This window comes from Syngnathus floridae, chromosome 20 (assembly GCF_059516105.1).
Source record: "Syngnathus floridae isolate MCC-2025c chromosome 20, RoL_Sflo_1.0, whole genome shotgun sequence".
In the NCBI taxonomy this organism is placed as follows: domain Eukaryota; kingdom Metazoa; phylum Chordata; class Actinopteri; order Syngnathiformes; family Syngnathidae; genus Syngnathus; species Syngnathus floridae.
The window spans coordinates 3,420,588-3,441,040 of record NC_142432.1 but is presented as its reverse complement, the minus strand read 5'-3'; the positions used below and the strand labels follow the sequence as shown (position 1 = coordinate 3,441,040).

Genomic DNA, 20,453 nt, shown 5'->3' with positions numbered 1-20,453 from the left:
CTAATGAATCATAAGTGATTCATTGGGCAGGTGTTTGGCACATACAATTTCTCAGGTGTGTGCAGTAATATCAATAAATACAAATTTTAAACTATTTTACTGGAAATAGATTCATAGGTAGGCTTGGTAGATAGCAAAAATGGTAAGTCCTTAATTTGCGCTTTTCGAAAGGTTTATTTTTATCAGGAAACTGAAGGGTTAAAACAGAAACGGCGGCCTAAGGTGTCAAGTACGCATTAACGGGAACTCAAAAGGACGGGCTCAAAAAGTAAAAGAAAAGATAATTCTACTTCCGCCATAAATCCAGTAATCTCACTTCAGATAAATTTCGATGTCTTAGGTGTCTAACATAAGTATTTTATTATTTCTATTGTACATGTTACGTTGTTTGGCAAAATCATATTTGATACTCAAGCAGCTGGGGAAAAATACATTAAAATCTGTATGGTGACAAATCAAGAACAAAATTAACTATATAATAAAATAATATTAACTTTTTGGAGGTACGTAATGTGTGTAAAAGAGCTGCAGTGATTTGAGTGAGACGAGCGAGCAGAAACTCTGCTTCAATTCTGGAAAGCCCTTGGAATCTTTATTCTGAAAGGTCAGCAGCAGCAAATTCCGTTAAGTAGAGCATACTTGATGATCATTTCAAAGCCGCAACATCGCTCTCCTGCTACTTACCTACCTCCGCCTCTTCAGAATGATCCTTTTAAGGAGAAGACGCTCGATTACATCACAATTACGACATATTTGACGACTTTGCATTACGCTTCATTGTGCGTTTTTGGTGACAAGGTGGAAGCAGTCTGGTGCAGTCTGTCGGACGGACGCGCATATCGCCGCATTGGTGCGTTTCTATTTTGACACCACGCGAGGACGTGCGGACTGGTGTTTTTTAGCGACTGGTTTATTTCCAGCCGGATATTTATGGTGATTGATTAATCCGCCGATCTGGTATCCGGCGGGGCAATGCAGCACGGCGACGGGTGCTTATCTGCAGGTGGATGGCCAACCTGACGCAAAGCCTTTGCAGAAGCACAGCCGGATCTTTTTAAAGCCGAATCATGCTTCCAGGGGTAGGCGTGTTCGGCACCAGCCTGACCACCAGGGTGATCATCCCGCTGTTGAAGAATGAGGGATTCGCCGTCAAAGCGCTTTGGGGCCGCACGCAGGAGGAAGCGGAGGAGCTTGCAAAGGAGATGGACGTCCCGTTTTACACCAACAGGATCGACGACGTGCTGCTGCACCAGGACGTGGATCTGGTTTGCATCAACCTGCCTCCGCCTCTGACGCGGCAGATCGCCGTCAAAACCTTGGGTGAGTAGCCGGGAGGGGATGCTGAGGGGCGGGGGGGGAGGATGCTGCTGCTGCCGCTGCTGTTGCCGCTGCCGGGGGGGGTTGATTGATGCAACCACCCTGCAGCTTCACTCAGCTTGTCCAGAAAGGTGTGGCTGGGATAACGTTTGATATAGAAATGTTCTGTAATCTCTTGACATGCTCCAGCAGAAGAATGTGAACTGACATCCGCAGAAGAATTTGACCTACTAACACTAGTTGTTGCATTTTGAATTATGCAGATTCATTTCTAGCAACACTACATTTCTGAATGGAGTTGTCACTTTTACTTTGTGCAACAACATGCAATGGGGGTGTACTGAAAGTGATGCAGCATAATTAAGAAGAGGCAGAGAAGGTCCCCAACTATTCTCTAATGATAGTCATCCTTCTCACAAAACAGAAAATATGATAATCGTGATTAGTTTTTATTGTGTGTGTGTGTGTGTTTGTGTTGTCATATGAAGGGCACTCATGAAATAAATCTTGTGACTGCAGCCAAAGTGAAAATTACCCAGCTCCTTTAAATCAGATGACTTTGTTTGGACACACACAGTCAGGCATGTGATTTCAACATGAACTGCAAGTCATGTTGGCCGCGTAATTTGGAAATTCAATTTAGATCAGCGGCAGCATGAGAGTGTTTGCAAGTTTCTATTTATAAAAAAAGAAAAAGGTTCTGCTTTGGCACTTGGTGCATTCCCACACTGAAGCCTTGTTGACTTGAGTTAAACAGTGTGGAGTGCCAACACAAGTGACGTAGAATAGGCCCGGCGTATCCCGTCGCTACACTTATGTCAATATCTTCAGTGCATTAAATCACATCCTGGCTAGACTAACATCTGCTCATGCCAACATAAAAAGAGATTTATTGGGCGTCATTATGGGAATTCTTACTGATATCGTCGTTGTGCAAATTTGCTGATCATGAGCCAGATTATCAGTCATCTCTGTGAACTTGAGTCAAACAGCAACATGTGTATAGCTGCTTGTCAATGGCCATTCTTTTCCTTCACTTCCTCCTTGCTCATTTCCTTGCAGCTTTTTTTGGGAGAGCAACCCCCCCCCCCCCCCCCCCCCCCTCCCACGGAAAGCCTGTCCAGTCCTCTTTATATTTTGTAGGATAACAAAATCATGTTCAGGGGTCAGACCTAGAGTTCATCGCTTATTGGGCCATCAGAGGAGGTGACCAACGTGTTCCACACGCTGTTCAAGTTCTAGTGGGCTGGGTTTCTCCTCTCAACAAACCGGTCGGTCTTGTCCAACAACATCTCTCCTTCCATTCGGATTTCTTTGACTTTTTTATTCTTCCTCCTCATTACTAGGACATTCCTGGAAGCTCTGATGTCACGCAAACTTTTTGTGCATGTTCAAAGATTAACCTTAGAAAATATATGTGAGTCGGTTGCATTTTGGAATCGGAGTACTGAAGTGTAACATACGGAAGAAAAAAGAAGTGTCAGGTGTTGTTTCTGCCGTTTTGATTCTGCGGGCTGAAGGAGGAAGTCGCGTGGGCTTTAAGTGGTGTGTGTGTGTGTAGTAGTAAGCAACAGACTTTTCCACAACACTCATTCATTCAGTCATTCTGCATTGTTGAAAAATTTCCAGAATTGTGTCATTTGAGAAATCGTGAGAAAAAATTTAGCAATTCTGCTCAGTGAACTCACCACTAAGCTGTATCCATTAAAGCACTTCCGCTAACCTTTCTAAATGATTGATGCATGATTCACCTCTTTGTCATGTATTAATGGAAAGAATCAAATAAGCAGTCAGTTGAGTAAAGGAGGCAGATTATTGCTTTGCTTCGACTTAAAAAAAAAAAAAAGGCTGATTTTGTTAATCACATAATTTCTCAAAAAGCTGTTTCTGTTTGACATGCAAATGCTTATACACACTATCCGCTCAAAGACACCTGCTCTGAAGACTACCCAAAGAGCTATTTATAATCTGGCCGCAAAGGGCAAGGAGGTATCATCATAAATACGCGTCCTGACTGCAGATGGTGTTGTGCAATCACACTTCCGACCGGTGATGAGGTCGTTGGCAGAGAATTGAAACTCTTTTTCACACAGTGAATTCACATACAATGGAATTTCCCAGCATACCCTTTACATTATATTTTATTTTTTATTATTTTTTATTTTATTCTGTTATCATATTTTATTTTATTTCAATTCACACCAAAACATACAGTGGAATTTCCCATTTTACCCTTTACATGTTTATTTGCCTGACTTTAACATTTACCAGCAATATCATTTTGAGGATTTTAACTCAAAGCATGGGAGGAGACTAGCTAGCGGTAGTAATGTAAATTTCTCACTGGCTCACTCACGTTCATGTTCTCCAAGTCGTCTATTTTCATGCTAATGGCTGCTCTGGGAGCATGCTCGCCAAAGAGCCCCAGAGAGGGAGAAAATGATGATGGAGTGACAACGAGTAGCAAAGAGGAGAAAGCGTTGGCTTCCTGTGAAATTGCTTTTGTCTGTTTGATGAATGGCTGAGCAGGGGCTGCTCTTTCAGGCAGCCTGACAAGTGAACATTCTTGTATGAAGTAGAAAACCTCCCGATGGCCGCCCCCTCTAAGCTTTACCGTGGAGCTACGAGAAGGAAATATTTGGTATGGTGGTGAACTTGGGGCTTCTCTGGTTGAGGGATCTCATTGTGCTACTAAATACTGAGTCTAAGGGTCCAATAGGGAGAGTGTGTGTTTTTTTATGGAACCATTAGGATTGTAGTTCATAGTCTGATCACAGATCACCAAGGTCACTTGAGTTGCCTTCAACTTATTTCTAACGCTCGAAATGTAAGGCAATTTTTTTTTTCAATTGGCCCCATGGGGCTGGAAGGACAATTCATGTTAGTGAAGAAAACAAAAATCATTTTTCGAATTGTTCTGTGCGAAGTAAAGCTTTCCATCCACGGCAGGAAATTGTATCTGAGGCCCGTTTCATTTCCTCTACGGTGCTGAAAACTTTTTTCATTCAATATAACCTCATACCTAACATGGAGAGAAAAGACGAAGAATTCATATCTCTTTCCGTCCTCCTTCTTGTGCATGAGTCAAGCTTTGGTGTTGTTCTGTTTGGCCGTGAATAAATTCCAGCTGCCATGACTCAACTACACAGTCATTGTCTGGACTTCTATTGTGTAAGATAAGAAACAAAAACATCTGAACCAAAAAGTCAAGTCGAGATTCACAAGACTGAACCCTCAGTCTTGCATTTTTATATCAGGAAAATAAAGTACCTCCAGTATTACTAGGGCTATCTCTCCACAAATAGTTTTTAGAATAACAACACAGGATATAGTAAATAGAGTGTAGTGATATTATATTTTTCTTACTGAGGGGTGGATGGAAATTTAGGGGAAAAAAATCCTGGACAAATCTGAAAATACCAAGCATATTTCAGGGGAGGCAGTGCCCACAAGGGCCCCCTTTTAGCTCCGCCAGTGCTACGACGCTACCCAAGGCGTTCCATCACCATGACAACACTCCAGATTTAACCAAGCAGCAATTTGTGCTCTCCTCTTTGCAAAAGTTCATCTGTCAGAAATGAGCCTCACGTCAAGCTATCTAGGACAGGCGTCGCGGGCCCCATGGTGAAGATGTCACGCAGCTTCCCGAGGATGGTCACGGTTATTAGTTTACTGTGATTGGTAATGCTGGCTTGTCGTCTTTAATTACCATATCAGACTGGGTCTGTTCTCTTCGGTGTCACATCAGCTCATGGATATTTTTATGTTAAATTAATTTATCTTCTGAATGAATCACTCAGAACCTAAACAAACTCAATTGGGTGTTCAGCTCCTTTCCAAATTGATTTTGCATTGGAACGATTGGGGCATTTCTACTTCTGTTATCTGTTAAGTCAGGTGAATAAATTGAAATTTATTCTGGTGCGCTGAACTCATTGATTTTACTCACAAGTTAGATTCTCTGACCTCAACCAGTGCTCTGGAATATAATTGGCTAACTGAGCTGTGTATTGATAATTTCATGGCACTGTCTCTGGTGCTGAAGTCAGGAATTGTCGATGCATGTTTAATTCTTCTCGTGACTACTCATGCACAAGATTGACGATTTCAAAGGCACATTTTGAATAATTTTATGATCACATATTTTATCAAAACCAATTATTATTTGTGATTTTGCTTTAACTCTCTATCATTTTGATTTGTCTTTCCATTCTCCCTCAATTAAATGGTACTGTAATTATCGAGACTCAAGGGACACACTGTGTTCCAATTAATGAATCAGCACATCAATCTCCACCAACAATTATGCAAATTTGCCTCGGTCATATTTAATTTGCAAGAAGAAAAAAGAAAACGAGATGCCGGCGTGTGTCATTTTGTTATGCTCGACCTCAACCCGATAAAGGCGCACCAATGCGATCATAACATATTTCACTGATATGGCGAAGTCAGTGAGCGCCAGCGTGCTGATTAGGCTGCAGTTCAGAATGTTCGTGTCTGTGCGAGAGTGATTACAAAGCAGGACTTGCAGCCCGGCAGTTAATTAAACCCCAGGCGGATTCAAGACCGCAGGGGGTTCCAAGCCGATAACACACCGCATGAAATATAGGCCTGTCACTTTCAAATATTTTTAGAATTAAATATTCTATTATTCCATCGTATTAATTGAAGGGTTCAACCTTCCCTTCCTGCCTAACAACCCAGGTGGTCTGGATGGAAGCCTGCAGAGTCAGCCTTTACTTGGAATGACGCAGCTGCTCTCCCTTGTGATTTGGAATCTGCAGCTTCCCTTAAAACAAGCGCTCTCAGTCCTTCCTGCTGCTTACTTGGCATGTAAAACCTAATAGTAGATCAAAAGCTGATTTTTATTTTACTTAATTTGAGCAATATGTAAACTCCATCATCATATTTCCTTGTATTTGCTTATCCTAGTTATGCTAATATAATATTTTTCCATTTCTGTGAGTCATTCAAGTCTCTCCTTGTTGTGCAGTTTACAGTACGTCCTGTCTCTAAATTATTAATGATAAGGGACCGAGAGTGCTTAGTTTTTTTTTTCTGCTCCATTACGATTCTCCCACTGCATCACTTTGGCTATCACCCCGTTAAGCTACTTTGAATGTCACGTTGCATATCAAACACACCCTGACAGAAATTTAGAAGTGAGGTGTAAAAAATCTTTTGACATGTATCAGTACACAATTCTCACTGCTTTCTGTTTTTGGGGTTTATAAAAAAAAATAAAAATTGAATCTCTCAAATGAAATCATCTTTTAGTGCTTTGCTAACCAACAGGAATAGATAAAGCACAGTTGTGTGTATTTTGTGTGTCTGCCAGGGTTGGGTGGTGCTTGCTTGGTCGGTTCGCCCTCTGTATATCTCGGATCTGGGTCAAAGGGATTACTTTCCATTCTTCTAATGACAGATTAGAATGGGAAGTTTCACTTTCACAACTACCACCCATGGCCCGCCCCCAAACTGTGAATCAGCTACTGCTATTTGATGCACACACACAAGCAAGCTCACCAAAAGTCTGAAAATTGTCAACCAAAATTGAAGTCTTTGGTTCATTTGTTTGCAGGTATCGGAAAGAACGTGATTTGTGATAGGACAGCCACGCCTTTGGATGCTTTCCGGATGATGTCTGCAGCCCAGTACTACCCTAAGCTGCTGAGCATCATGGGAAATGTCCTCCGCTTCTTGCCAGCCTTTGTTCGAATGAAGGCGCTGTTGGAGGAAGGCTACATAGGCGAGCTTCTGGTTTGTGAGGCGCAGGTATGATCAAATTAAAGTCAACCCCGAGTTCACAAATACAAAATACAAATTCTGGTTTTATTTGAAGGTCCACAGTGGCAGTCTCCTAGGGAAGAAATACAACTGGAGCTGCGATGACCTCATGGGTGGTGGCGGCTTGCATTCAGTTGGAAGTTACATCATCGACCTGCTAACTTTCCTGACAGGCCAACGTGCGGCAAAAGTCCACGGCTTCCTCAAGACCTTCGTCAAACAGACGGACCACATCCGAGGCATCCGTCAGATCACCAGCGACGACTTCTGCACCTTCCAGATGGTGCTTGAAGGCGGGGCCTGCTGCACCGTCACCCTCAACTTCAACGTCCCAGGAGAATTTCGACAAGAGGTGATCATCGTCGGAACAGTCGGGAGGTTATCCGTCATGGGGACGGACTTGTATGGACAAAAGAACAACGGTAGCGGAGGAACCGGGGGAGGCCCGGAACTTCTTCTCAAAGACTCCACACCTCTTGAAAATGCTTCGTTACCAGATAAAGCCTTCAGTGACATCCCTTCTCCGTATCTCACCGGAATGATCCGAATGATCCAGGCGGTTCGGCAGGCCTTTCAGGACCAGGACGATCGGCGGACGTGGGACGGTAGGCCTTTAACCATGGCCGCTACTTTTGAGGATTGTCTTTATGCTCTCTGCGTGGTGGACACCATCAAGAAATCCAACCAATGTGGCGAGTGGCAGAACATTGTGGTGATGACGGAAGAACCAGAAGTCAACCCGGCTTATTTAATCAGCGAGGCTATGCGTCGGAGTCGGATGTCACTCTACTGTTAGGATTCAGGCGAGGTAAAGAATCGATCCGATCCGAACGGACTTATCTGACCTCAATAGTACGTTTGGTGCTGTCAAATCTGTATTGTTGCTTTTACCCGCCAAATCAAATCCAATGATAGTGTTTCTACCCCAGCAGGAAAAGAAAAACAATGATCAAATCTTTATTTATATGGAGGGAGTCCGTCCTTGTCCAAGTCCAACTACTGCTATTGAGTTGTCCTTTACCAGAAAGGTATTGCGCTTCTCATCTCCTGAAATGGTCTGGAAGAAAGCAACACACACTGTGAGTTTGTGTGAAGCCAGCCAAGGATAAAAATGTAAGTGCTGCTGTAAAGTTGCTTTAATACAATATCCTTGGAAAGTTTACCATGTGAATGTGCTGAAGGCAGTTTTTCTCTGCCTGTCCTTTTTTTGTGTGATGCAACAGAGAGGGAGGGGGGGGTCGATAGTTTGGCTGGTGGGTTACCTAGTGAGCTTTAAACTCCGCTTATGTCATATGAAAGATTTGAGTTTAAAGTCTCATTGTGCCGTTTTTATAAAACCCATTTGGACGCAGTAAGATTCTGAATGGAAAAAAAAAAACTGGCACATTTTTGCACTCAAGTACAGTCGCGAAATGGATCGGTAATTATGTTTTATGCATTCATCAAATGTCGAAGGTATTAAACGCTATTTTGCTCTGTTGCCTCGTCTTCCGCAAAAATGTGAACGGCAAGCAGAACTTTGTGTTTTTTTTAGTTATGTAAACATCGTTTCATGTGATTCTACGGCTTCCAGAATTCCAGATATGTCTGGCGGTTTTCCAATGATAAGGTTCTTCCACAACAACACAAAAACTGTGTATGAAATTAAAGACCCACACTTGATTAGTTGATCTTGAAGAATTTTTAATATCCACTATTTTAACTTAATTTTACCATTACAATCTTATCCATCGTTTTTTAAAATATTCTCTTTACTGTAAAAATGTTCTAATTATGAAAAAAAAGGGGTGTTTACTATCTTTCTCCAAAAGTCTTATAATTTATCCATGTGATGTACCAAATACATATACAGTTGGGTTATTTTTAGAATGGCTTCTAATTTAAGATGAACTGACATATGACTCACATCTAAAATTTACCAAAACATCAGCCAAACTATGAAGCATCATTTCTCCACCCAGAAGCTAAACATGTTACTTTTTTTTTTTTTATCCATCTCACTTCCTCTGTATGGTTTCATTTTATGTCATTTTACTGATGTAACAACTACTGAAAATGTACAAATGGTTACATGTTGTTCTGAATAAGAAGTACTGTATGTATTTTATTTGTACAAAAAAATAGTAATAATAACTGGAATCTGTTTTCATGAGTATTTATTGTTTGTTTGCTGTATGCTGCTGAAACTTCATGGACTGACATGCAGTGTACAGGATGTGGGACAATATAAGCTGGGCCCTATATTTCCCGTCCATAAAATAGAATTGTTTGAAACACCCTGGTCTTTAAGGCGTGTTCTTTTTTACACATTCACACGTAGACAATTGCAAAGTGTTTTTTTAAATTTGTTATGTGCTTCAGCCCAATGTTTATTTATACATGGTCATTATGAATTTTAAAAATATTCATCATATACTTCACAATACTGATTATGACTTTTAATGTTGTGATTTAAAAAGAACTGTGTCTAGAAAGGGTTCAATTTGTTCATTTAGAACACAAAGAAGCTCAAAGGAAATGCTTCTTTAGTGGCAGAAAGTGTTACTTAGCAACTAAAAGCCCTGTTGCTGGTTTATCCCCCCCCTTTTTTTTTTTACACATAGTAAGCCTACCCTCAGAAGGTAACCATGGCAACCGTTTTAATAAGTATCTAAAGAGGAACACTTGCTATGTTTAGCTTTTAATATCAATAAGCAAATATCCACTTTGATATCCTAATTAGAATATGTTGATCTCTTATGCAAATTGGTAGCTCTCCATAAATTGAAATTTGTTCATTTCTATATGGTAAGTAAAAAATATTTCGAATCTAATATGGACTATATTATATATTGCTAAACATGATTAATTGCAAAAAGTTACAGTATGTTATATTTGTTGGATGGGATTTGGCTCATAAAATGTGACGGACTTTGGTTACCTCTAGTGGCCTTTTTTGATATTGCACAAGAATCCGAATTTGATTGAAATGCCACTTAATTTCACAGTACTTCACTTCATCTAAAATATGATTTTATAATACACTTTAGTATATATTTACTTGACTTTTATTACAGGCACTCACACAAGAAAAAGCTAATAATGCTGACTTTATTTAAATTTAAGCATAATTGCCCCATTATAATGTATTTAATGTATAATCTGTGACTCAATCATATGCTTGATATTACATTAAAAGTCAGACATTTTGTAGATGCAAACCACTTGGCCACATGATGACTTCATAACATGCTTCACAGTTTTAAGTTCCTGGAATTCTGGAACAGAAAATACAGAAATAGCAGTCAACTCCAACAGCTATCTTGTGTTTGATGCATACCATCAGTGAGTGTTTGAAAAAAAAAAAAGTTGTTGCATCATTCCATGTTTAGACAATGCCTTTACTATTCTTGCAGCTCATATGATGTATTTGCTATTTATGCAATCATATACCTGTTTTACCAAATATGCAGCTACTGAAGTACAAATGAGCATGAAACAATTATTATCATTTTTTATTTAAGGTATAATCAATTAATAGCAGTAGAAACCTCGACCTCAAAGCTCTATAATAGAAACTGAGGTTGAATCTCATGATCCTCACATCCTGTGACTCCCAACCATTTTACAGTATGATCCCACCCTGATCACTACTGCATTTGTTTCCACTCCAAGCGAGTGTAGCTCCGATTCCACTCATTGGATATCTCCTGGATCTGAATCTTTTTTATTAATTGTATTTATTTATTTATTATTTATTTACTGATGTCATCTTGCAGAGGACTACTGTCTGAGACTCTCCTAGGAAGTCATTTGTTAGCTGTGCTGTAGGGCTGTGGCCTTCTCTCAGCAGTAACTGCACCACGGCGCTCTCCATCCTTTCAAGGCGGTGGAGATGGCGGACCCGTCGGAGTGCAGTATCAAGGTGGTGTGTCGTTTCAGGCCGCTGAATAAATCCGAGGTCGCCCGTGGAGACAAATACATCCCGAAGTTTCAAGGGGAGGACTGTGTGCAAATAGCGGTGAGTAGGTGACACTATTTCAACCTCTTTGCTTTCAGACTTGATAATATTTCATATTAATCTAAAACAAACACAGCTAAGGAAAAAAAAACTAACCACACTTTATACTGTATTTCCGCCTCACTGTCAAAGCTACTTCGAATTCTGGCTTAGCTTGCAATTTTGACTCCTGCCAACATTTTACTTGATCTCTAATGATTCATTATTCCTCAAATAGATTACAGCAAAGTATACACATGGTCCTCTCTCAAGTGCCCTTAAGTGGGCCATTTAACCATGAGACATTAAATTACTTGGCTTATATTCATTTTGGTGCTCCCCAGGGTTCTGTTTTAAGCCCCATGCAATTATTTAGTAAAGTTATGCCCCCTCAATCAATCACATTCACTGACTGAAATTATTATCAATGCATTTTCATTTTTTATACTGACTGTCATGGAAGAGCTTGACTCAGCTAAATCCTATATTATTATAGTGATAATTTAAATTTTAAATGAATGCTATCAAGTTTGGCATCACGCAGTGTTTGAGCTGCTGTCTGAAGTTAATAGTGGAATGAAGAGAAAAACGTGTTGCTATGTGCCGCCCTTTTGGAATGCTTTGCCTTAAGAAATCACACATGCTGAGTCACTGCCCAGTTTAAATCCCCTCCTATGACACCCTTAATACAAAGAAACTATTGAGTCTTCATTATAATAACTTTTTTTAGTTTTTTTTTTTCATTTTAATGTCCATCTTGCTTAATATGCAGTACAATTTAACATGCAGAATATTGTTTCCAGGGTAAACCCTATTACTTTGACCGGGTATTCCAATCCAATACTACTCAGGAGCAATTCTACAATGCAGTGGCTCAGAAGATTGTCAAAGGTAAGCAGTTGTTCTATTAGTGTCAATACACAAAGTGCAAGTATTCACTCCTTGATGACTCTAGATGTCCTTGGGGGCTACAATGGCACAATATTTGCCTACGGACAGACATCTTCTGGTAAAACACACACAATGGAGGTAATACTTCACCACATGATGTCATTTCGGCCACAGAATTGCACGCCGACTGTATTGCTTGTTGTGTGGTTGTATTTTTTGCTTTCCGCTAAAGGGCAAGCTCCATGATGGTGACATGATGGGAATTATTCCTAGAATTGTCTGTGACATCTTTAATTATATTTATTCTATGGATGAGAACCTGGAGTTTCACATCAAAGTAGGTTTAATGGAGGATTAAATAATTTGTTGACAACATCTCATGAAAGACATTTGATTTCCAGGTTTCTTATTTTGAAATCTATCTGGATAAAATCAAAGACTTGCTGGATGGTATGAATAACTTAATTATTGCTTAAGCAGCATTCCATAATGGTCTCACATTTTTGCCCCGAATGCAAATGGCATGATGATGATTTTTCTTCCTCCACAGTAACAAAGACCAACCTTTCAGTCCATGAAGATAAAAACAGAGTACCCTATGTAAAGGTAAAATGTGTGTGATGTTATTTCTATAAGGTAAGCAACATAAATGTCACCACAAATTTTAATGAAAACTTTCAGAATACAGCCATAGCGGCATATTAATTTAAAATATTCTTAGAATATAAATAGCGCAGTAGGATGAAATAATGAGTCACATGAGAATTTTATTTTATTTTATTCTATGCCTCTTAATGTTGTCTTTGACAAACGTCGTTCAGACACAATATGGTCGGTCACGGTTTCAAGTAAGATAAGTACTCCTCTGTAAAGCCAGCCTGCTAAAGGGGTTCTTGAACACGCCTCCCTGTGCCTTGTGATGTGAATGTGTCTCCAGGGGTGTACCGAGCGCTTCGTGTGCAGTCCCGAAGAAGTCATGGACGCCATTGATGAAGGCAAAAACAGCAGAAGCGTGGCTGTCACAAGTGAGTGTGGTGCTGCTTTCTCTCATGGGTTTGACCTCGCCGGGTCTCCTGACTTCTCCCCGCCAGATAAGCACTCAGTGCACGATTCCAATAAAGTAGTCCTCGCTCATCTAGTCATGTGGTGTTTCTAATTTTAGAACACCTGGCTGAATAAAAGTTGACAATTGCCATAAGAATGACGAAAGTAAAATTAGATTACTCCACTAACACATAAAAAAAAAATCCCTGTGCCAAAGTGTCATCTTGTGGCGAGATTCATTCGGACAAAACTAGTGCTTTGGCACCATCCCGTGCCAAGGTACTGCGTTGAAGTGATTTCAAAAGTATTGATTTGCTCTCATCTTGTAACATTCATTATTTAAAATCTTTTGCGGAGAGATCGGTTGCAGGAGTGCTAGGATCCTGCAAGATGACGCTAAAGCACTACTTTTTATTTCTTTGTCAGACATGAATGAGCACAGTTCAAGGAGTCACAGCATCTTCCAAATTAGCATCAAACAGGAGCACACTCAGACAGAGCAGAAACTCACCAGCAAGCTCTACCTTGTTGATTTGGCTGGGAGTGAAAAAGTAGGAACCTCTTTTTTTTTCACTCATCATCATTTTGTTCTTTAGAGGAACTGTGAAGAAAAAAAAACGATCTGCTCGTTATGTTGATTCCAGGTGGGTAAAACCGGAGCAGAGGGTACAGTGCTGGATGAAGCCAAGATGATCAACAAGTCCCTGTCTTCACTTGGAAATGTTATTTCAGCACTAGCCGAAGGCTCAGTAAGTTATTTTGATTTGATTCATTCATAGTTTGGAAATTAGTACTCATGGTTACAAACGACTTTTCTTTCTGATTTTTTAAATAATTATTATTATTTTTGCCAGGCGTATGTGCCATACAGAGACAGTAAAATGACCAGAATCCTGCAAGACTCCCTTGGAGGGAACTGTCGGACCACCATGGTCATCTGTTGTTCACCATCTTCCTTTAATGATGCTGAGACTCGGTCTACACTGCTGTTTGGTCAAAGGTCACATCACATGAGTGAATGTTGCATTTCACTGTCTATGATCGTGTCAATCATTTGAAGTTCTCCACCAGAATGCCCGTTTGTCAATTTATTTTTGGTGTGACCAGGGCCAAGACTATCAAGAACACGGTGACTCTGAACATGGAGCTGACCGCAGAGCAGTGGAAGAGCAAATTTGAAAAAGAGAAAGAAAAAAATAAGGTACTGAGAACAAGCGTAACCTGGCTGGAAACGGAAATCAACCGATGGAGGAAGGGTGAGATGATTTATTCATTTATTTCTAATTTTGTGTATTTATTTATTTATTTATTTATTTATTTATTTATTTATTTATTTATTTATTTATTTATTTTTCCACACTAGCCTGAGGTGACAATTTGTATTCTTTAAGAGCTACATCAGAAAGAAAAATGGAGGAAAATATTTAAAAAAAAACATTTCCATATGAAATATTTTTTCACAACTGTTTCTATTATTTCAAAAATATGTATTATCATTTTTGTGTGCTTCATTCACCCATGTCTGTTGTTTCTAACAGGCGAGAGTGTGCCAGTGGAGGAACAATTTGACAAGGAGAAGGCCAAAGAGGAGGCCAAGGTTGCAGATGTCGTTCCCAACGATAAGACGGAAGCAGCACCGGCAGCACCGAGTGGCTTTCCTGGCGTCAAACTCACGCCGGCTGAGACGGGACATTACGAGGCAGAGATGGCAAAGCTCTATAAGCAGATGGATGACAAGGTAATTGATGCTCTCCTCAATTAAATATTATTAACCACTTTTTTAAGTCACTGATGGTGCCCACTGGTCTGAAGGTAAGTTCATTTGAGGCTCATCCTGAAATGTGACCTTTCTATCTTACCCCATGGAAAATCTTACATCTGTATTTCAAAAAAGAAAATACATTTCGAATGATTGTGCCTCTTCATTTTTGACCAGCAGATGTCTCTTTTGGACACTTTCATTACAAAATTAGCAGTGATCATCTTGTCCATTCATCCTTCACCTCTTCCAGGACGAGGAGATTAATCAACAGTCTCAAATGGTGGAGACACTTTCGCAGCAATTGTTGGACCAGGAGGAGGTGAGAAGCCCGCCTCGAATTGTCTTAACTATATTAGCAAACGCAACCAAGTAAGAAATAACGTTCTTATTTCTTTGTGTTAAGCTCCTCGCCTCTTCCCGGCGGGACCACGACAGCTTGCAGACGGAGCTGAAACGTCTACTGACAGAGAACGAAGCTTCCAAGGAAGAGGTGAAGGAGGTGCTACAAGCCCTGGAAGAGCTCGCTGTTAACTACGACCTCAAAAGCCAGGAGGTCGAGAACAAAACACAGGAGTTTGAGGCCCTCAGTGAGGAACTGAATGAGAAATCTGCAAGTATTTCATCATCACAACCAAACTGTGGAGATAATGATAAAACTAATGAAACTGGGGTTCTGTTTTTTTTCAGACCTCTCTGGCCTCAATTGACTGCGAGCTCCAGAAACTGAAAGAGATGACCAACCACCAGAAGAAAAGAATGGCAGAAATGATGACATCATTATTAAAAGACCTAACAGAGATAGGCTTGGCGGTGGGAAGTAATGACATTAAGGTAAAAATTAAACCCAATCCGACCAAGTGCTCATCAATATTTAACATGATCTTTATTTATGGCCCACCAGCAACACGAAAGCAGCGGTGTCATTGACGAGGAGTTCACGACGGTTCGACTCTACATCAGTAAGATGAAGTCGGAGGTCAAAACGATGGTGAAACGCAACAAACATCTTGAGAGCTCCCAAGCTGACAGCACCCAGAAGGTTGAAGTGACTGAAAGGGATTTAACCGCATGTCAGCTGCGGGTCTCTCAGGTAAGGATAGTTGCGTATTTGACGACACCCCGACTGCCTGTTGTGTACTCTCATTGGATTTGTCTGAGTTTATATTTACTTTTTTTTCCATGTGTTTTTGCTTGTGCCTCTTTGTGGGCAGTATGAAGCTAAAATAAAATCCCTGACAGACTGTCTTCAGAACGTGGAGCAAAAGAAAAGACAGTTGGAGGAAAATGTGGACTCTCTTAGTGAAGAAATAGTCAGGATCAGAGCCCAAGGTGAGAATATACAATAGTTTTTTTCATCTTCAGAATTATTTGTAATAATGAACAGTAGTTATGGGAAGTTTAAATTAAGTTTCAAATACAACTGGTTCATGAAGCAAATTTGAAGCTTCATTTTCAAATCATTGTTCATTGAACAGGGATTATTTGTAAAAGCAGATGAAAACTAGCCAATTTAACAAAAGTATGCATTAAATATATTTTATTTTATGTTATTTTCCCACCAGAGAGAGTTAATGCTATGGAAAATGAGATCCAGTCTGCCAATGAAGTAAAGGTACTCTCGTTACTGCTATACGTGTTCAACGGTGTTGTTGAGCAGTTGTACGTTTGACCTTATCTAGGAAACCGTGGAGAAGCAGATCCTGTCTCACAGAGAAGCCCATCAAAGACAGATCAGCAACCTGAGAGATGAACTGGACAGCAAGGACAAGCGCATCACCGAGCTAGAGGAGTAAGAGACCATCTCAACTTCCCCGATTTCAACCGAACATCCCGTGCTGACTACTGCTGATGTCACATGTGCAGTGAGAACCAGGAGATCAAGCTGGAACAGGAAAGGAGGCGAGTGGAGCATGAGAAGCTGAAGGCAGTGGAACAAGAGAAGAGTCGCCAGCTACAAGAGCTCACGTAATGTCTCTCTTTCACCATGACGGAATTAGTCTTACTTTTAGGTCTTACGTTTATTTTCCTCCAATAGGGAGCAGCAGGATAAACGGGAGCAAACGAAGCAGGACCTGAAGGGACTGGAGGAAACAGTGGTCAGTTCATCAGTTTGCAATTTGGGCTGATTTTTGAATTAACCTTCTGTAAACAATTGTTTGTTGTATCAGTACTTTTTCTACAACTCACTTTTTTTTTCTAACAAAAAAAAAAACCTGCTGAGTCAACGTAACTTCGAACTTCCGCTTGCTTTTTATTCTTCTGATCCTAAAGTCAAGCGGAGTAATTACATGTTGGCTGTTTACAAAATGACAAAGATTATAAGCATGCCTTGAATCTGCATAAATCAAAATTCTTTTTTTTCTTTGTCTTAAACAGGGTCGAGAGCTGCAGACACTTCACAACCTCAGAAGACTTTTTGTCCAAGACTTGGTGATTAAAGTCAAAAAGGTCATATTATAATTTTTTTCTTCACCAACAATAATTAACTAGCCTTGCAAACTATGAAATGGTTTCTTTCAATGAATTAATCACAACCAAGCATTTCCCTTGAAACATAAATAGCATTTTTGTTTACATACATTTAAATAATTTAAATCCGAATTTTAATTTGGCCAAATGATCGACTCTACAAAGAGATTCTGTGATGTTCGCTTTGTTTGGCGCATGAGTAGAAGCAAACGTTTTTGGCAGGACTCCCTGCTTGATTGAGACACGCCAACTGTTAAGGACACAACACTACGTCGTCTACAACTACACAATTTTCTTTCCAGTATTATACACAACCCATTTTTTTACTTCTAATGAGATATTGAAGCCTCATATTTATGCCTATGCTCCATTTAAATTGCACCATGATGAAAAGTTAATTAATCTGGAGGGCACAACGGCGTCTCTGAAATACATAAGTAGGCCATCTGATTCTTCAAAGGTGGCTGGCAGCTGTAAATAGGGACTTGGGCCTCTAATACAGTGCTCAGACAGAATAAATCTGGATTCATGAAAAAAAATCTGTCATTCTTGACCTAAAAAAACATAAATCCAAGTCATATTGTATCAACATTACGGAAAGTGGAAATGAGTCCAAATTCATCGTGTTTTGTGCAGAATGCTCAGGTGAGCTCAGAAGAAAGAGAAGTCAGCACTGCCCAGAAACGGAAGATCTGCTACCTGGAAAACAACTTGGAGCAGCTCACCAAAGCTCACAAACAGGTAAATAAATGACTACAAGATGGTCCACAACTTGTCCAGACAGAAAAAGAATTCGCTAAGCACCTTATGATGAATAAATAGGAAGTGTGTGTACTTCCAGCCCAATGTTAAAATATTAGTGCCGTATAGAGGAGTCAAAAAAGACAGAAACTGGTTCATGAAGCAAATTTGAAGCTTCAGTATCAAGAAATACACACATCAATAGCTCTATACACTATGTTCACCTCTATGCAGCTGCTCCAAGACAATGCAGCCCTCAATTCGGAGATTCCTAAAATGGAGAAGCGCCTGCGGGCCACAGTGGAACGGATCAAAGCCTTGGAGGATGCTTTGAAGGAGGCCAAAGAGAGCGCCGCTCGCGACCGTAAACGCCACGAAGAGGAAGTTGAGCGCATTAGGGAGGCCACCAAGCCCAAGAACATGGCGAGGAGGGGCTCTGCTCAGATAGGTAAGTGGAACCATAACAGAACAAAATACCAGAAGTCTGTGATAAGAAGAGTAGCCCACATTGGGAATTTTTTTTTTACTAAAATAGCAATGTGTCAAACATTACTAAATACATGACTAAACTTTTCTCCATGCCCAACCCAGCCAAGCCCATTCGACCAGGCCAGCTGCCAGGCGCCTCGCTCTTGAACCCCAATGGAAGCAGGTCCAACCTTTTGAGTTTTGGTGGCATCAAGGAAGGGGATGACAGGCAAGACAGAGAAACCATTCTTCACTTTTTGATCGCCTTGAAATGCATTCTGTGATATTTTTCTTGCTTAAGCCCATCATCCAGGCTTTTGGAAGAATTGCTTTTGGTACCCTTTGTACAATTTATACATACATAATCAAAACAAGACCTTGACAGAAAACTTCTGTTTTATTATTATTATTTTTTTAAACCCTTCTTCATTTGTGTTCTTTCTTATCCCAACAGCTCGTGAAGGTCGGCTAACGGCAAAGCATGAAGATAAAGCCTCGGACACCTCCTTCTTTTTGCTTCAAAGTGTACATACTTCCTGACTGTTTGTACGAGTTGCCCTTTCAAACTTCCCCGTTTTCTCTGTACAAACATTCTGTCCTTCAAAATACAACTGCTTTAATTTCTTTCCACATGCTGAATTATCCCCCCCAAAAAATAATTAAAACAATAACTTTGCATTTCTTGAAACATCTGGGTAGTAATAATTTATATCAAAATAGGTCCAACATTGACACAGGTCTTGGAAATTTGTCCAAGATTAAACTTTGAGATAACTTTACTGCTTGAAACTTGTAAGTTTTATTTATGTATCACTGATATTATGTAAATTTGCAACTTAATTGCTCGAGGTGAACTTCCATGTTTTGTATGGCCTGACTGTTTTCCATGGAGATGTTGCTGTGTTACTGGATTAGCTCACTGAATCATTCATGATGATCCTGCTTGGATGTGAAACACCCCGTCGTGTTGCCAAATACTGTGTAGGCATGCTGTCAACTGTCAAGATGGGTGAGTCTATTTGCATTTGTATTTTTTTTTTAATCAAAAGCCATGCAAATTGCAAAAAAATGGTTACATCATATGTTAACGAGCCTTAAAGTCAGCTGAGCACCAGTCATCTGTTAGTGGAAAGTTTGCGGTGTGACCGGAGTGCTACTGAATAAAAACAAAGAGAAAGAACTGTTAATGCTTAGACTGGCTTGCAAAGCTCTTGGTGGCTTCATACACATGACAGACCCGTTGTGGAAGCTGCAAACCTGCATACTGGGTTAAACGACACGTAAAACACGCCATAATTACTGCCGGAAATATATTGAAGCCGCTATCAAAATAAAATAACGGGGAAACGTCGGATAAAGTGTTTTGTGAAGACCATAACACGATATAATGAACATCTTTTGGCCTACTAGTACGACTTTGAGCTGAATTTGAAGGATATCAAATAAATGCTCAAATAGCTTGGAATAATTGTGCATTCTGTTTTAAGCATTTTATAAATATTCAATCTTATTTATACAAGCACTTTTGCCTAAGTGAACCGACTTCGGCTATCTACATAGGCCGGCCTCATGAAGTAATAAGCCAAAATGTACACTATTTTACAACTCAACTATTATCTTCTATAAGTGGGTTACCAAGCTACTCTAGTGGTAAAGCAAGAGTTACTGCCCAAGTCCAGTTCAGTTGTATTTAACTTTTATATCCAATACCATTCCACTAAAACTTTGGGAACTACGTATTTTTATAATGAGGCACATTTTTTAAATTCATCAACCTCTTAAAATATTATAATATTATATTGTAAATAATATAAGTCATATTTTGACTTCTGCCACGTCTGTTAAAATCAGTTAGATGAAGTGAATGTACAAAATAGAGGTTTGTGGGTTTTTTTTTCATTTGACTCCACTAGGTCGACCCCTGAATAAAAAGGATGAAACCAATAGTTAAAAAAAATAAACAACATAAAAAGTTTTCTAACCACTGACGTAAAC

At 40.0% G+C, this 20,453-nt stretch overlaps 2 protein-coding genes across 4 annotated transcripts; both read left to right on the top strand.

Annotated features, from left to right (window-relative positions):
- The first annotated feature begins 639 nt into the window (after positions 1–639).
- Positions 640–9,380, top strand: gfod1 (glucose-fructose oxidoreductase domain containing 1). 3 transcript variants are annotated; one of them, XM_088364092.1, is made up of 5 exons: positions 640–1,003; positions 1,078–1,320; positions 6,899–7,092; positions 7,160–7,912; positions 8,037–9,380. In XM_088364092.1, exons 1-4 carry the CDS (start codon positions 973–975, stop codon positions 7,898–7,900), a joined length of 1,209 nt encoding a protein of 402 aa, XP_088220218.1. In that variant the 5' UTR covers positions 640–972; the 3' UTR covers positions 7,901–7,912; positions 8,037–9,380. The 3 variants fall into 3 exon arrangements, with proteins under 3 accessions (XP_088220218.1, XP_088220217.1, XP_088220216.1); XM_088364091.1 differs by having other exon boundaries at positions 8,034–9,380; XM_088364090.1 differs by having other exon boundaries at positions 7,160–9,380.
- Positions 9,381–10,908: 1,528 nt separating this feature from the next.
- LOC148380804 (kinesin-1 heavy chain-like) lies at positions 10,909–19,645 on the top strand. The gene is made up of 26 exons (XM_088363323.1): positions 10,909–11,104; positions 11,887–11,974; positions 12,039–12,112; positions 12,207–12,311; positions 12,376–12,424; positions 12,525–12,580; positions 12,912–12,999; positions 13,445–13,569; positions 13,663–13,767; positions 13,873–14,018; positions 14,126–14,274; positions 14,557–14,756; positions 15,031–15,099; positions 15,184–15,390; positions 15,468–15,611; positions 15,682–15,870; positions 15,992–16,109; positions 16,343–16,392; positions 16,460–16,569; positions 16,644–16,745; positions 16,816–16,876; positions 17,157–17,228; positions 17,886–17,990; positions 18,225–18,438; positions 18,582–18,687; positions 18,913–19,645. The coding sequence occupies exons 1-26, from the start codon at positions 10,979–10,981 to the stop codon at positions 18,917–18,919; spliced, it is 2,865 nt and encodes a 954-aa protein (XP_088219449.1). The 5' UTR covers positions 10,909–10,978; the 3' UTR covers positions 18,920–19,645.
- The last annotated feature ends 808 nt before the right edge of the window (positions 19,646–20,453 follow it).

Excerpts from the sequence above, each read along its gene's own strand:
- gfod1 (XM_088364092.1), top strand. The coding sequence starts at position 973 with ATGCAGCACGGCGACGGGTGCTTATCTGCAG. Across the intron at positions 1,004-1,077 it reads CGACGGGTGCTTATCTGCAG|GGGTAGGCGTGTTCGGCACC; the intron begins GTGGATGGCCAA and ends TCATGCTTCCAG. Across the intron at positions 7,093-7,159 it reads TTCTGGTTTGTGAGGCGCAG|GTCCACAGTGGCAGTCTCCT; the intron begins GTATGATCAAAT and ends TTTTATTTGAAG.
- LOC148380804 (XM_088363323.1), top strand. The coding sequence starts at position 10,979 with ATGGCGGACCCGTCGGAGTGCAGTATCAAGGTGGTGTGTCGTTTCAGG. Across the intron at positions 15,871-15,991 it reads GTCAGCTGCGGGTCTCTCAG|TATGAAGCTAAAATAAAATC; the intron begins GTAAGGATAGTT and ends CTTTGTGGGCAG. Across the intron at positions 18,439-18,581 it reads GAGGGGCTCTGCTCAGATAG|CCAAGCCCATTCGACCAGGC; the intron begins GTAAGTGGAACC and ends TGCCCAACCCAG.